This window comes from Mya arenaria, chromosome 14 (genome assembly GCF_026914265.1).
Source record: "Mya arenaria isolate MELC-2E11 chromosome 14, ASM2691426v1".
Taxonomy (NCBI): domain Eukaryota; kingdom Metazoa; phylum Mollusca; class Bivalvia; order Myida; family Myidae; genus Mya; species Mya arenaria.
In genome coordinates this window covers 16,260,465-16,277,037 of record NC_069135.1, presented here as the reverse complement: position 1 = coordinate 16,277,037, position 16,573 = coordinate 16,260,465, and the positions used below count along the sequence as shown (strand labels likewise).

At 35.2% G+C, this 16,573-nt stretch overlaps 1 protein-coding gene across 12 annotated transcripts; it reads left to right on the top strand.

Moving 5' to 3' along the window:
- The first annotated feature begins 4,539 nt into the window (after nucleotides 1-4,539).
- On the top strand, nucleotides 4,540-15,750 carry LOC128216673 (glycerate kinase-like). 12 transcript variants are annotated; one of them, XM_052923309.1, is made up of 10 exons: nucleotides 4,540-5,239; nucleotides 6,727-6,913; nucleotides 7,125-7,188; nucleotides 7,373-7,532; nucleotides 8,884-9,067; nucleotides 10,416-10,567; nucleotides 10,859-11,034; nucleotides 12,629-12,754; nucleotides 13,901-14,116; nucleotides 14,515-15,750. In XM_052923309.1, exons 4-10 carry the CDS (start codon nucleotides 7,382-7,384, stop codon nucleotides 15,109-15,111), a joined length of 1,602 nt encoding a protein of 533 aa, XP_052779269.1. In that variant the 5' UTR covers nucleotides 4,540-5,239; nucleotides 6,727-6,913; nucleotides 7,125-7,188; nucleotides 7,373-7,381; the 3' UTR covers nucleotides 15,112-15,750. The 12 variants fall into 12 exon arrangements, with proteins under 12 accessions (XP_052779269.1, XP_052779267.1, XP_052779266.1 ...); XM_052923307.1 differs by having other exon boundaries at nucleotides 4,540-4,768; nucleotides 6,727-7,188; XM_052923306.1 differs by having other exon boundaries at nucleotides 4,540-5,104; nucleotides 6,727-7,188.
- The last annotated feature ends 823 nt before the right edge of the window (nucleotides 15,751-16,573 follow it).

Below are 16,573 nucleotides of genomic sequence, written 5' to 3'. Positions count from 1 at the left end.
AAAATGAAGAAGTTAGAGCAATTTTTCGAAAATAGATCGGAAATCGAGGTGAAATCCACTCAGAACTCATTTATTTTTATTAATATTTTTTTCTTTTTTTTTGAAAGTGTCTCAAAAAGGGTTTAGATTTCAAATTTTATGAAATTGGTAAAACAATGGAGAAGTTAGAGCAATTTTTCGGAAATCGAGGTGAAATCCAGTTTTCGAGAAGAGAAATCCACTCATAACTCATTTATTTTAATCAATATTTTTTTTCTTTTTTGTGTTCATATAAGAAAGTGCCTCATAAGGGGTTTATATTTCAAAAACATTCGAAATTGGTCGAAAAATGAAGAAGTAAGAGCAATTGTTCGAAAAAGGATCGGACATCGAAGTGAAATCCAAATTTTGATAATTGAAATCCACTTTTTGAGACGTGAAATCCAATCATAACTCATTTAATTTTTACAAATATTTTTTTGTTGTTAAACATACAATTGAAAAGGCTTCATAATTGATTTATATTTCAAATTTTATCATAACACATTTATTTTGTAACAAATATTTTGAAATCCACTCATAGCACATTTATTTTGTAACAAATATTGTTTTAATTGAACATATAAACTGCAATAGGCCTCAAAATAGGTTTATATTTCAAATTTTATTGAAATTGGTCAAAAAAATATTATGAAAATTTATTTTGATAAAAGATCGGAAATCGAAGTGAAATCCAATTTTGGAGAAGGAAATCTTCTTAGTATAAGGAAATAAATACAGTCAAGTATGTATTGGATAATAAAGTAGAATCGTTTGTATGTTAACGTAATCAGCTATTACTATCGCGGCTTATTATAAGTCAGAACCATGTAGACATGCATATCGAGTGACGATGTTTATTTAGTTATAGGACAATTTATTGGGGGGGGGGGGTGAAATGCATTTAATATATTGACAAATTGATAGATATGGCATTTCCTTAAAACATTAAGTGACATAAATCAATCTTATGTAATCCGTTAAATTGAAAATATAAATTTACTTAACTATTGCTGATATTTATATATAATAAGAAATAAGGATTACACTCGATTTCCGATCTTTTTACAAAATATGTCAATCAACAACTCTCTTTTTTTTGATCAATTTAAATAAAACTTGAAATATAAACCTATTATGAATCCTTTTTGGTAATTTGATCAACAAAAATAAATATTTCTTACAAATAAATGAGTTATGAGTGGATTTCACGTCTCAAAAAGTGGATTTCACTTCTCGAAAACTGGATTTCACTTCGATTTCCGATCTTTTACAAAATATGTCTACAACTTTCTTGCTTTGGGATAAATTCGAATACAATTTGAAATATAAACCTATTATGAAGCTTTTCAATTATTTGTTTAACCAAAAGAAACATTTGTTAAATCTAAATAAGTTTAGTCCTAAACGTATTAAAGAGGGCAAAGACGAACTTGCTGTGCCTCTCTCGAAATATTTTAACAGATTGTTGGCAAACTCTACCTTCCCTTCTCCATGGAAGTTGGCGAACGTCTGCCCCATTTTCAAAAATCTGATCCATCTAGTCCCTGCAATTATAGACCAATATCACTTCTAAGTTGTATTGGCAAACTCATGGAGCGCTGTATCCACAAATACCTCTACAACTACGTCATCTCGAATGAAATACTTACATCCTTCCAATCTGGTTTCATCAAAGGCGATTTTAGCGTCAACCAGCTAGCTTTCTTTTACAACGACGTCAGCAAAGCCTTAGATGAAGGGAAAGAAGTAAGGGCTGTCTTTTGTGACGTTTCAAAGGCGTTCGACCGAGTCTGGCATCATGGCCTTATTCATAAGCTGTCATCCATCGGTATAAGTGGTTCACTTCTTCATTGGTTTTCCTCTTATCTTTCTGACCGCAAACAACGGGTAGTCCTATCCAACTCTGCTTCAGGAATCCTCACTATCAACGCTGGTTTTCCTCAAGGATCTATCCTTGGACCATTGCTCTTCCTTATTTTCATTAATGACATTGTCAATGACATTAAGGCAAACATACGCTTATTCGCAGATGACACCAGTCTTTACATTATTGTCGAAGATCCCGTATCTTCTGCAGCCGACCTTAACCATGATCTATCTCAAATATCATCTTGGTCGAAGAAATGGCTAGTAACTTTTAATCCATCCAAGACAGAATCTGTTCTCTTTTCTCGTAAACGTCAACAACAAAATCAACTCCCACTTTATCTCGAAAATGTACCCATATCTCAAATCAGCACTCATAAACATCTTGGGGTAACCTTCTCTTCAGATGGCAAATGGCAATCCCACATATCTTGAAACGTCAACAAGGCATGGCAGAGAATTGGTATTCTTAGGGCGTTAATGTTTGTAATTTCCCGTGCAGCCTTGGACAAAATGTATGTCACTTTTATTACACCTTTACTCGAGTATGCCGATGTTGTCTGGGACAATTGTAGTAATGAATTAAAAAATGATATCGAAGCTGTCCAACACGAGGCGGCTAGAATTGTAACCGGTGCTACCAAACTTTGTAGCATTGAGCGGCTTATAGCTGACGTTAACTGGGATACACTTGCGGAAAGGAGACGTAAACATCGCCTCATTTTGTTCTTTAAAATGAAAAATGGTCTTTCTTCAGAGTATCTTACAAATCTAATTCCTCAGCCGAGAGCTCAGCCATATGCCCTACGAAATCGCTCAGAAGTTCCAGTCATCCCTTGTAAAACTCAAGCCTATGCTACTTCATTTCTACCCCTGACTATTCGCCAGTGGAACTCACTTCCTGAAGATATCAGACATGCACCTACTCTCAGCGAGTTTAAATCACAACTTAACACGAAACCAAAGAAATCACAACTCCTGTATAATGTAGGAAACAGACAACATCAAGTTAATCATGCTCGTCTGCGATTAGGATGTAGCTCATTAAATTATGACCTTCACAGAAGAATTATTATTCCTTCTCCCCTTTGTGCTTGTGGTGCCGTTGAAACTGTGTCACATTATCTCACTCAGTGTCCTAGATATCAATTAATGCGTAACCGTTTTATCCATGATTTACCTTGTGCTACTACTGTAGAAAATCTTCTTTTCGGTAATGATCGCCTTACCCTTGATGCCAATTCAAGCTTGTTTTTAAAAGTCCAGAGATTCATTACAGCATCAAAGCGTTTTGATGCCTAACAGTCGACCCCATTGGTGTATCGATCGCTTTTCATCGGGACAGTGTGTGTGTGTGACAGAATATTTTTGCGTTTTTTTTCTTTTTGTTTGTTTGTCTTTTTAATAGTTATCTTATTATTCCAAAACATTCAAATTAAATGTAACTAATAGTTTGAACAGTTATTAAACTAATATATTTCGTCAAACTATTCACTATACATCATACACTGACTTTTCTATGCAATTCGTAACTGTACACTGCTACATGGAAAGGAATTAATATAAGCAATTACATTGCTTGTTTTCCGATCCATTTCATCATACTATTGCTGTACTGTTATTTTTGTATATACGAACTGAATAAAATATGTTTAAACTAAATTTAAATGAGTCATGAGTGGCACGTCTCAAAAATTGGATTTCACTTCGAATTCCGATCAATTTTCGAAAAATTGCTCTAACTTCTTTATTTTTTGACAAATTTAAAATATAAACCCTTCATGAGGCACTTTCCAAAATGCAAACAATAAATTTTATCTTTTAATAAAAATGGTTGAGTTATGGTTGGATTTCACGTCTCAAAAACTGGATTTCACTTTGATTTCCGATCTGTTTACAAAATATGTCTACAACTTTCTTATTTTTGGATCAATTTGAATAAAATTTGAAATATAAACCTATTATGAAGCCTTTTCAATTATTTGTTCAACGAAAAGAAATATTTGTAAAATTTAAATGAGTTATGAGTGGATTTTTGTCTCAAAAAGTGGATTTCACTTCGAATTCCGATCATTTTCCGAAAAATTGCTCTTACTTCTTTTACTTCTTTTTTTTTGGATAAATTTCAATAAAATTTGAAATATAAACCCTTCATGAAGCATTTTCTGATATGTTTTCAAAAAAGAAAAATAATTAATTAAAATAAATGAGTTTTGAGTGGATTTCACTTCTCGAAATCTGGATTTCATCTCGATATCCGATCTATTTTCGAAAAATTGCTCTTACTTCTTCATTTTTTGACCAATTTCAATAAAATTTGAAACATTAACCCTTTATGAGGCACTTTCTTATAAGTATACAAAAACGCAAGAATATTTGTTAAAATTAATGCGTTATGAGTGGATTTCACTTGTCGAAATCTGGATTTCACCTCGATTTCCGATCTATTTTTGAAAAAAAATCGAAAAATTGCTCTATCTTCTTCATTTTGTGACCAATTTCAATAAAATTTGAAATATAAACCCTTCATGAGGCACTTTGCAATATGTATACAAAAAATAAGTATTAATAATTAAAATGAATGAGTTCTGAGTGGATTTCGCGAAATCCACTGGATTCCTGTATCACCCTGTACCCGAATGTCAAACTCCGCGCAGTGTTACTTCCCTTGCAGTACAGTAATCACTGCCTTCACAAATATCACGTGATGATAGAAACGGCACGTGATTGCAATTTACAAAATGGACGGAACACCTTTAAAAGAAATTCCAGCAACATGTTTCATTTGTTTAGAAAATAAACGATTTTATTCCATAAAAGGAAAAAATGCAAAACGTTCGATACATGTCTGAATAGCTAACAACACATCCATGTTGATATTGTAATTTGTAAATCCTACTTTCAATTTGAAAAAAGACCGAACATTTCCGAATGTTTTTTTTAATTGTTATTTTTTTATAAAACATATTATGCCTATCAACTGGCGTAAAGTAATTATTTAAGAAAGGATATAAGAATAAATATATATGATTAAAAAAATGCCATTAAAAGTTTTCATCCAATTTTGGATGAAAATCTTGTGGTGGCAGTGATTACTGTACTGCAAGGGAAGTAACACTGCGCGGAGTTTGCCCGAATGTAACCACAAATGCCAACACTACGAAATGAATATTTTTTCTCACAGATTTCTGCGGGAAGCAATGTCATATTTAGAAAAGTTGAACAGTAATTTACAATGTATCCATTTAATTAACAATTACATGTACATGCAGAACCATGGCATTTCGCCAGCATTCCAAAATGTGCAATCGTTTGAATGTTTTGAGAACACAATTTCGTATGCATTGAATTGGTAATTCACAAGGTCAATTGGTCGGTATTCTGTATTATTGCTGACACCTGGTCGAGTTCACTGTATCAAAGGCTGTAATTTTCATAAAACATCACCAAATTAAAACGATTCCATCAAAAGTCACGAAAAGTCGATGAAATCAAGATATAAATAAAAAGGGACGTTTTGACCAACATAACGGGCGTGTTATGCGCAAAACTTGATGTTTTATTGATGTGATATTTTGATTAGGGGACGTTTTCAGATACTAAGAGCAGTTAACTGTCTCCGTGTGCTAGTAGTTAAGACGTCCGCCTACTGGGAGGGAGGTCGTGGGCAAGATCCCTGGCCGCGTCATACCGAAAGATGTTAAAAGTTGGTACAAGTAGCTCCCTGCCAGGCGCTCGGCATCTAAAGGGTAGTGCATGGAAAAGTGGTGTACTCAATACTGGTTCAACCCAGGAAACCTGTATCCTGCATATCGGTGCTTTACACTGAGCATGCTAAAGAACCAAGAGGTCTCTTCGCAAAGAGCTAGGATATCCTACCCATATCTTTTGTATCTCACTGTGTTTCTTCAAGTCTTCCAATGTCTGGATTTGACTGCGAATTGCTGTCACTTCTATTTCATGTCACTTGTCATGGCATTTAAACACAATTAAAGTCGTGATGGCGTCATGGTGGGGTCAAGCCATAATGCAGCCAATGGGCGTGGGCAGACCTTGAAAAACTCAAATAAACAAACAAACAAAGGCAGATTACACATTTTAATTTGCAAGCATGTGGTGTCCATATTCCTTGTTATTATTTTACGAAGAAAGCAGTGCTGGAATTTTAAGTATAGTAAAAAATCTTGTATCACTATCAATACATGTAACATGATATATTTACCATTTTACTAGCTAAGAATTTCAGTGAATATGTTGAATATTATCTTTTGGGACATATTCACAACCTTAAATTGGAGTAAACATCAAAAGGATTAATTTCTACATATAAGGTTATGGAAGCAAGAACTACCTTTTTACATGTTTTGTCACTTCTAGCTATTTAGAGTTTACATGTATTTAAAAGCTGCCATTTTTAGCAGTATCAAAATGTTTATTTGAAGTTTATCATGGTATTTTGAAATTGATATTTCTTCATACAAAAACATGTACATGCAATGTCTTTTTTTTATCAAATTCTGTTTATATTATTTTCTGCATTTCTTTTTATACAATGTTTACCGCTGTTTATGGGTCCATGATGTGTCATATACAAACATTTTGTATGTCAAAGGTGAAGGAGACACACTAAATCCCTGGTTTATTGTTTTATGTAACCTTATACTAGTACATGCAGCTAGTATAGTTTAACTTTAAATAAAAAAGAATGAGTGTACTACGTTCACATTGCATACAATGTACCTTTATCAGTTTCATAAAGAAGTAGTGAATTTAGAAAGTTCTTATTAAATGTTTTGCTTAAATTTATAATACTAAATATTCATAATGTTTTTATTTCAGATTCCAACACTTGTATGAAACTTTGACATGGCCTTACAATTGAAGAACCTTAGGAGGTCACATGCTTTATCAGTGTCTAAATACAGCTGTGAATATTTCATTAATGCCACAAGGCAAATCTCCATAGGGCTGTGTTCTAGATTGCAACTACATGAATGTGATGGGATTTTAAAACAATTGGAATCCAGTAAGTCTGCTAAAGAGTTTGATACTGTATCTGTAGATAGGACTTCTGAGATTTGTGGTTTATTAGAACATGTCAAAGAGTGGAAACTGGCAGATTTAAAATTGATGTGTCATTTACCTCCTTCCATGAAACTTCCAACATCACTTAAACAACAGAGATATTGGGAAGAAAACCTTCTTTCACAGCCTCATTATTCTTTCAATGTTCATAGAAGAGGGTTCAAAAGTTGTGCTACCAAATGCCCCTTATTGATAGATGTGGATTTGCAGATACATGTAAGTATTGTTTCTAATGTTTATACAATGCATTTTATTTTAAAACAAAGAGAGAAATTATTCAAATTAATAAAGTTGTGTAGACAAAAATGCGTTAAATGTATGTGTTGAACTTAAATGGTCTTTATAATTATATTGACAGAGATAAAATAATGCAACACAATGCACTTCTATTTTTCAACAGTCTCGAGCCATGTCAACAGAAATAAATGACAGGGTAAACAATAAGGGGACATTATTAAGTCAGGAGGTAAGCCAGGATGCTCGAGCGATATTTCATGCTGCAGTGTCGGCGGTTTACCCACCACAGATGCTGAGAAAGTCACTTCAAGTGTCTAAAGATGGTAAGGCTGTAAGGTTTATGTTGTTTTGTTAGATATTTGGGATTTACCTTTTAGTGCCTCTGACAATACACAGAAACGAGGCATCAGTCTATTTTTTAATTTGGTAACCTTGGTGATAGCTGGGAACCTTGGTGATACCTGTTAACCTTGGTGATACTTTGTGATACCTGGAAACCTTGGTGATACCTGGTTATCTTGGTGATGCCTGGTAACCTTGGTAATAGCTCGTAACCTTGGTGATACCTGGGAACCTAGGTTATACCCGGTTACCTTGGTGATAGCTGGTAACCTTGGTGATACCTGTGAGTCTTGGTGATAACTGGGAACCTTGGTGATACCTGGTAATTTTGATGATAGCTTTGAACCTTTGGGCCTTTTTGGTGGTAATAAACTAGATTTGGTTTTATATTGGTTTCACAAACTGTTTATTTGTTGAAAAAAATGAAAACCAGTTTTATTGTTTGTATTATGAACACCCAAACTATAACTATCAAAACCCATCCAGAGGCAGTTTTGTCAGTTTATTCCATCTTAAAACTAGTTCACTTTGAAAAAACAACATGGCGGACAGTGATCCAACACGTGTGTTGAAACACAATTTAGTTAAAACAGGCAAACAACATCTAGCTGGATTCATTTTTTTGAAGTTGTAAAGGAAAGATGGCCACTTGCAGAAGCTCCATGATGTTGTTGAGCTGTACACTAAACCATGAATTTGTTACTTAAAGCAAATCTTTCGAAATAGATTTCCACACTGGAAACCCTTGAAAAAAAATGGAAACTAGTTTGGCAACAAAAAAAAACAACCTTAAGTGATACTGGGTAAACTTGGTGATAGCTGGTAACCTTGGTGATAGCTTTTTGCTTTGGTGATAGCGGGTTACATTGGTGATAGCTGGTAACCCTGACGATAGCTGATAGCCTTGGTGATAGCTAGTAACCTTGGTGAAAGTTGGTAAAATTGGTGATAGCTGTGAACCTTGGTGATAGTGGGTAACCTTGGTGATAGCTGGTAACCTTGGTGATAACTTGTAACCTTGGTGATAGCAGGTTACCTTGGTGATAGCTGGTGACATTGGTGATAGCTCGTAGCCTTGGTGATAGTTGGTAACCTTGGTGATAGCTGGTAACCTTGGTGATAACTTGTAACCTTGGTGATAGCAGGTTACCTTGGTGATAGATTGTAAACTTAGTGATAGCTGGTAACCTATGTCATTGCGGGTAACCTTTGTGATAGCTGGTAGCCTTGGTGATAGCTGTGGACCTTAGTATTATTAGTTTATATATTATAGCACTTCTACCTACTGACAGTACCTTCAAGTTAAAGCCAATATGTATATAATAATTTCAGGATCAGAGGTGACAGTTAATGGAAGGAATTACTCACTGAAAAACAACGTGCATGTGGTCGGGTTTGGGAAGGCCGTGTCTGGGATGGCACGAGCTCTCGAGGATCTCATTGGGCCACACATTGTCAATGGCATCATCAGTATTCCTTACGGAACTAAAGATCTGTTCATGAGCATTGGAAAACAGTAAGATCACTGGACACTATTGCCTTTCTTTTCCATTTGCATATAATGTTTTCCTTATAACTTTCATCTTTGCTTTCTTCAGAACAAACATAATTATTATACAGATAATAATAAGTATTGTGTGACTGGAGAACATGCAGTCATGACTCATCATTAAATGTATCTACAATTCAAATAACTTGTGTAGAAATATCACCACTAACAATACCTTTTATTATAAAATGCTACCCAATGTACAAATGTCCAAATAAAACTGTTCATCTTTTAGGTTTAACACCATGTAAATTGTTACTGGTTTCTCAACTGACCTTGTTTGAGCCAGAACCTAATTTATTAATTGCTACTGGCATATTATTTCAGACCATTATTTTTTTTTATCCTTTGGGTATTTCTTTTGGTAGTTTCATGTTCTCGCATGAATGTGCTGTTTCTTCACTTTGGGGTGTCTATATTATTAACATGGACAAAGTCACACTTACAGTCCCTTCCATCTCTTTGTCATTCATGGTGGGATTTTGAAATAATTTGGTATGAGTGACTACCATAAGATGACACCCAAGACCCTGGTCCCTTACTTCAAGGTCAAGGTCACTAAACTTTTGCTATATAAACCTTGCTGATGATATTGGTTTGTGTCCAGTCCATGACTTTGTCATTTATTGTGTGATTTCAAAATAATTTTGTAGAAGATCACAATAAATCTAGGTGTCCCGCGCATGAACATAGTCTCTATCTTCTAGGTCAAGGTCACTGTACAAATCGGAACTATTGGTTTTGATATAGAAGCCTTACAAACTATAGTGGTTTGTGTCCGGATTTGTCAGTCAATGTGGGATCTGGAATAATTTAGTGTAGGTGAACACCATAGGAAGACACATTAGCCGCACAAATCTAATGTCTAGCTTCAACCTCAAGCTCACTGGGGAGCTCAGAAATTTCTCTGTGTTGCTATATAAGCCTTGATGGTGATGGTGGTTCTTGTCTGGTTCATATCTTTGACATTCAGGGTGGAAATAGGAAATCATTTTAGTTTATTGACCACTATGAGATGAGGATATGTCGCTTCACCAGGATTCTTAAGCTTTAAGGTCATGGTATCTGCGTGTGTTTGAAATATGTTCCCTTCAACAATTCCAGTTTAAGATTGATATTCTTGCAAACAAGACTAGTTTTCCTTCATGTAACTTTTAAATATATCATATAAAGATTTTTATTTAAATATTTACCTGAGTCAATCAATAACATGTGTCAAGGCAGCGGCCAGGGGAAGCCATCACTTTGTAATAGCTCTGCTTTATTTTGGCTTTGAAATTGGAAACAAGCAAATTTTGTTTGGCTTTCCTTTCAGAGACCTTTATGTGCGAGAGGACAGCAAGATCCGTGTGTGTGAGGGAGCTACGAACAACATCCCAGACAAGCTCGCCCAAACAACAGCAGAGTCCATCCTCCAGCTTGCCAAGAACCTCACAGACAATGACATTCTTGTTGTACTTATATCAGGTTGGTAAATGTGTGTGATTGTACTTTGATTTATTTTAGTATATGGAAAAAGTCAAGGTATTAATAGAGCCTTGGTGTTTATCAACATTGTCTTGATTTTTTTTTTTCTTTGACTATGACTAAATATTTTTGAAACATAGTGCACATATCAACAATAAGTACGTGCATAAGTGTAGCAATCACTCTTGGCAAGCTGAGATAAATGGATGATCCTGCCCCATACCCCTGATCCGCTGATCCCTGGCTTGTAATGCTCTTGTTAGTCTTCATTTAGATATTATTTGATTCCAGGAGGTGGTTCCTCCCTGCTGCCATCCCCCATCCCCCCTGTCACCTTGGACGATCTGATCCAGCTCACCTATGTGGTACAGGGGGCGGGGGGATCCATAGGGGAACTCAACACACTCAGACAGAATGTGGAGCAACTCAAGGGTGGTGGACTGGCCAGAATTGCCAAACCGGCAAAGGTATTACATATGTACTTGATTATTGGTAAATGAGACACTTCCAAAAATTCTTCCCAATTTACAGGCAATCTTTATAAGTTTTCTTTAAAAAAATTCATAAGTATTTCGATTAAATGATACTTTATACTTATATGATGAAAATTTATTCATTTCAGGATAAAAGTTTTGAAGTTAAATAAGTAGGGCAAAATTATGTCAGGGTCATTTTTTTTTATATAGAGCATATTGTGGTTGGTCGCTTTTCCCATATCCAGTATCATGTCGAGTTTGGTGGGTAAACATGAATCTGAATTTTTGTGTATGTGCCAAACGAGATATGATAATGGTATTCAGGAAGTGCTCTAACTCAATTTTCTCTATATTATTAATTGATTTATTCCATATTTTAATACACTGTTCATAGTTGTAACCAACACAACCGCGCTACATATTATTTCCTGGAAGTTCTGTTCCGCAAATGATGTCAAAAATCAACCGCATTAAAGATTTAGTACATTTTATAAATATAAAACCAATATTAGCAGTTTTATTCCTCTGAAATAGTTTATTTAGGAAATTTAGTACCGGGTATGTTCCTGAATAGAATCTGCTATAGATTCATTAGTAAATGTCGTAAATCTTAAATAAACATCAATGTGTAAAAAGCAGCACTCAACACCTGGTACAAGCATGATTTGGAATCAGAAAATGTCAGTAGACTGATATGGACTTATCAATATTGAGTGATGTTTTTGGATATGGAAAGGCATATAATTAAAGAAAACAGTCATATGATAGAATATCATTTGGTCATTCAATATGGAATTCATTAAACATTTTACTAAAATTTTAAACATTTTACTAAAATTAATAAAATTTGCCAATGCTCAATTTTAGAAAACTTGTTATCGAATGTCAACAATGTTATATCCTCTTGTGTGTTTTCCAAACAGCTGGCTATCTGTCATCTTTACCCAGTTAAGTTGTTTTCTTGTCAAGTCATTCGATATGTACTGATCGAGAGTTTCTCAAGAAAAGTGATATTGAGTGGGCACATGCTCAAATTCAACCTAACAATAACATTTACACTTCTAGTTATTATCCGGGATCCTGTCATATATCAAGTACCAGAAAGTCAAGGTTCTCTGAATAATTATATTTTCATCTGCAGAGGTCCCTGAACTTTTCAGATGAAATTGGGTACAAGCTGGTCCAGGACATTTCCAGCATTGGACTCTGCTCATCTCTGCCAGTTTTGGCCCCATTTACTAGAGAGGCTCATGGTCAAAAGCATGAACAGCAATGCATCTACAATTTTTTTGCTAAACCTGAAGTGTTCCTACAGTTTCGATATTCAGCTCAACCTGCCAATTTTTCCATTATTCTAGAGAGGCTCAAGGTCAAAGGCAAAGTCATTTGATTTATAACCTTATCATTTACAGATGTACTTGCTACCTTTGTCTCATGTCATAGATGATGAGTTGGACATTATCAGATTATCAGCAGTAGGCATACAGCTTTCCGTTCAGCTCTGCATGGCAGTTTCTCCGGTGCTAGCACTTAAGTAATAGGATAAAGGTTGATGTCATTGTAATAACTGCCTCTAAATTCACAGGTATTGTCCTTAATCCTGTCCGATGTGATAGAAGATAAGTTGGACATTATCAGTAGTGGACCTACAGCCCCTCTGTACAGTTCTGCCCGGCAATGTCTACAGGTCCTGGAGAGACTCGGGGTCAAGGTCAGTGAATTGATTTATTATATCTTTAAAAGTTTGTACAGAAAATGAATGCAAATATCTAGTCTGAAATCACAAATACTTTGCATGAAGATTTAACCATTGGTGTTTATTACTCAGATGACCGCCATACCCTGGAAGGAGGCTTCCACTACATATTGAGAATTAAACACGAATTCTGGTTAAGGTTATTCATGCAACAAGATTTAAAGTCAATATGTCAACAAAAACATTATGTTTGGCATTGAAACTTAAGACATGTGTTCCCAACTATCTGACCTATTTAATTACTGTAATTAAGTTAGATAACTTGATGATCATTGATGCAAATAATGCAAACCATTGCTCTCATTATTTGACTTAGAAATTCAGGTTAAGGTTTTTCATGTAAGCACACATAGGTAAATATCTCAGCAACTGCCTGATAAATGTATTGGGACTTTATACAATGGTTCTCAACCGTCCAATCTACTTGATTAACCAAGTGAGATAACTGTGTTTTGCATAAAATGCAAATTATAGCCCTTTATTATTTGACTTCTGGTCAAGGTTTTGCATGTTAGCACATATAAGTAAATAAATTAGCAACTACTGCATTGCATTTTAACTTTATACAAAAGTAAGTATAATAACTCTCTCTTGCATATAATGGAAATTTTGCCTCTTTAACACATGACTTAGAAATTGTGGTTAAGTTTTTGCATGTTATCTAATTTTACAGTGATCCATGCATGTTTCACCCAATCTTTGCAATCCTTAAAAGCTGATTAAAAGTCGAGCACAATGTCACTGTGACAGCTCTAGTTTGATTAGAAGTGAAAAAAGCTGGATCAGGCTTCCAACCTGAGGCGAGATGCCTAATCAGAGCGCAAATGCGCAACTACCTCTTAAGATCACTTTAAGCAATACTGCAATGACCTGCTTTTTAAAAGGGCTTTTATTTGTTATCCGCTGCCAAACTGTAGGTTTAAAGAGGGGGATATTGGTTTGGCATCCGTCCAACCCTCCATCCCTATACATATCTTGGTATGGATTGGTCACATGATGTTCAAACTTAGTCAGAATGTTCCATTTCTGCAAGAATTCAACAGGTTTTCTGCATGTAGTATTGACAAATTTGTATTCTTATGCATTTTTTTTTATTATCAGGACAAAGTCCCGGAAACCATCAGGACTGTACTTAACCAGAGAGCCCTGGACAGAAAATCAGAGCAGACAATGCCCCAGCACCAAGTGCCGTTCGAGGACCAAATGTCCCATGTCCAAAATGTTATAATCGGTAGCAACACAATAGCCACAGAGGCAGCAGTCATGAAGGCTGAGGCCATGGGTTATGTTCCGGTCATCCTTACTAACAATTTACAGGTACTGATATAAGCTTTGGTGTTATGCAAAAACTTTAAACCAAAAGAAATAAGTGAATACCAGGCTGGTAATTATTGCTTTAACAATTGTACAGTTGAGTGTTGGTACTGGCTGTGCGGTGTTCTTGGTTTTTAAGTGGGTTGTGATATTTCATTCATAAAACAGACAATTGCTATGCATCATCATATCAAGGTGCTTTATGATAAAAGCTGTTGGATCATTAGCATCACTATCATAAAATTAATTTTGATAAATGTTCAGATGAAGTTATGTCCGATATATTAAAACAGCAATTGTATGAAAGGAGGATAAGATTAAATTCCAAATCTTGGTCTGAAATTCTTATTTCTATTTTTGTTGTTTTACGTGAGATACATAAAGCTATTATTTTTTTCCAGGGAGAGGCAAGAGAGGCTGCAGATATCTTCGTACAGCTGGCTCAGTACATGATGCTGGCCTACGGGGACCACCGGGGGGACCAGTCTGTTGTTCTCACAGAGACTGAGCTCCGTCTAATTGGTCGTGGACTCACCAAGTCAGACATGAGACGCCTTGAATTCGCCCTCACCAAAGCTCAGAACAGTCGCAGTGCAGTGTGTATCATTAGTGGTGGGGAGACAACTGTTCAGATGACGGGAAACGGCAAAGGTGGAAGAAGTCAGGAGATGGCTCTCGCCTTTGGCATTAAACTCAACCAACTAATGACAGATAAAGGCAGCTCACTGAAAGTGTACCCAAATTTTCACATTGAGTTTCTCAGTGCTGGAACTGATGGACAGGACGGCCCTACAGATGCCGCAGGGGCAGTTGTAGGCAAGGGTTTTGTTGCAAAGGCAATGGAACAAGGTGTGGATGTGACCTCTTTCCTCGCTAACAATGACTCATACTCTCTCTTCAAGTCTCTGTCTCAGGATGACTGCCTCATTCACACTGGTCTTACAGGAACTAATGTGATGGATATTCAGATACTTATTGTAAAACGCATTGAGGTATAAAAAAATAAAAATAAAATTATTCCATTGATGAATGACCAGTTCTTTCAATATTAACCTTTTTGCAAGAAATATTTATTACCAATAAAGCTGATTTTTTTATACTGTTTGAAATAAATTTGCGACCTTATAAAGATTATTTAAATTGATTAAATTGCACAATGATGGTTACAAAAACTGTCATGTCTAAAGAATATAGCTGTTGAAATGTGTGTTCTTGGTAAATTTATATGGAACAAAAGTAATAAGTAGTGATATGTAGGGGGCAAGAGGCATTATCATTTATGTTATACAGCGTAATGGGTTGCCCGTTTATGTTTTATAGCATTTTAATAGTTCCTGATAGCTCTACGCATTGCCATATTTTTCAAACATTCATTTTTCATGTATAATAGACGATCATTATACAACTTTTCATAACATTATTCACCATTACAACTTGTTTGTATTTAAAGCAGAGAAATTTCACAATTGCTATGCATATAAAGATAATTGAATACATTTCTTATAACTGCTATTTATAGTGTGTGTTTTTTCATAACAGAAAGTGGAACAATGGTGACATAAACATAAAAAACTTCAGTAATTTCCTTGCATTATCTTTCTTTATTTAAAACATTATGTCTTGATATGCTGATGAAATATTTTGAGTTATAGCGTTATATGTTTTTTCCTATGATACCTATCTCTAGTAAATAATTCTTGGTATTAAACAGATATGCTTGGTGAAGGAGCATACTTTATTTTGATTTGAAGTGAAAAATGCTGGATAAGGCTTACGCAACTACCAATAAAGAGCACTTCCCTGAATACCATTCTATAACCTCCTATAGAAAACAACAAAATCAATACCCCAGTACTTTTCAATGGTATTATTTTGGTCTCAGTGAAGTGATTTGGGAGACCGATTGTCACATACAGCAAAATGAGCAAAGTATGTCTGGGTAATCACATGCTTGCAAAAACATGGAGCTTACAGACATGGTCGACTGGCAGAGGAAAACTTGAGATAAAACGCTCCTTCTGGAGCAAACTCAGAAACCTCTGCCCGTTTGTCATCCAGATTTACAGGATTTATCTCGTACCACTAGATGTCAGGCCTCATCACCTGTAAGCTCCCTAACAATGATGTATAAAACACATATCATTTATGTGATTCATGTATGCATACTATATCACGTTATTCAAGTGTCAATTACAATGCTATGTATATAAGTGAGAACAAATAGATCATTCATATGATGAAATGGCATAATGACAGAAAACTCTCACCTTAAACATTGGCTTGTAAAATTTAACAATCAGTTGAATCGATGTGAACATATCGGCTCCCCAGCGCTGAATGCCTTTACATTCATATGTGCACGAAATACTCGTGTGTATCACTCGTGCTTATAAAATGCCACCTGGCAGTTATTCCATTATAAACAAGGTTTGTTTTTTCTTCTAATTTGTTTTACTCAAC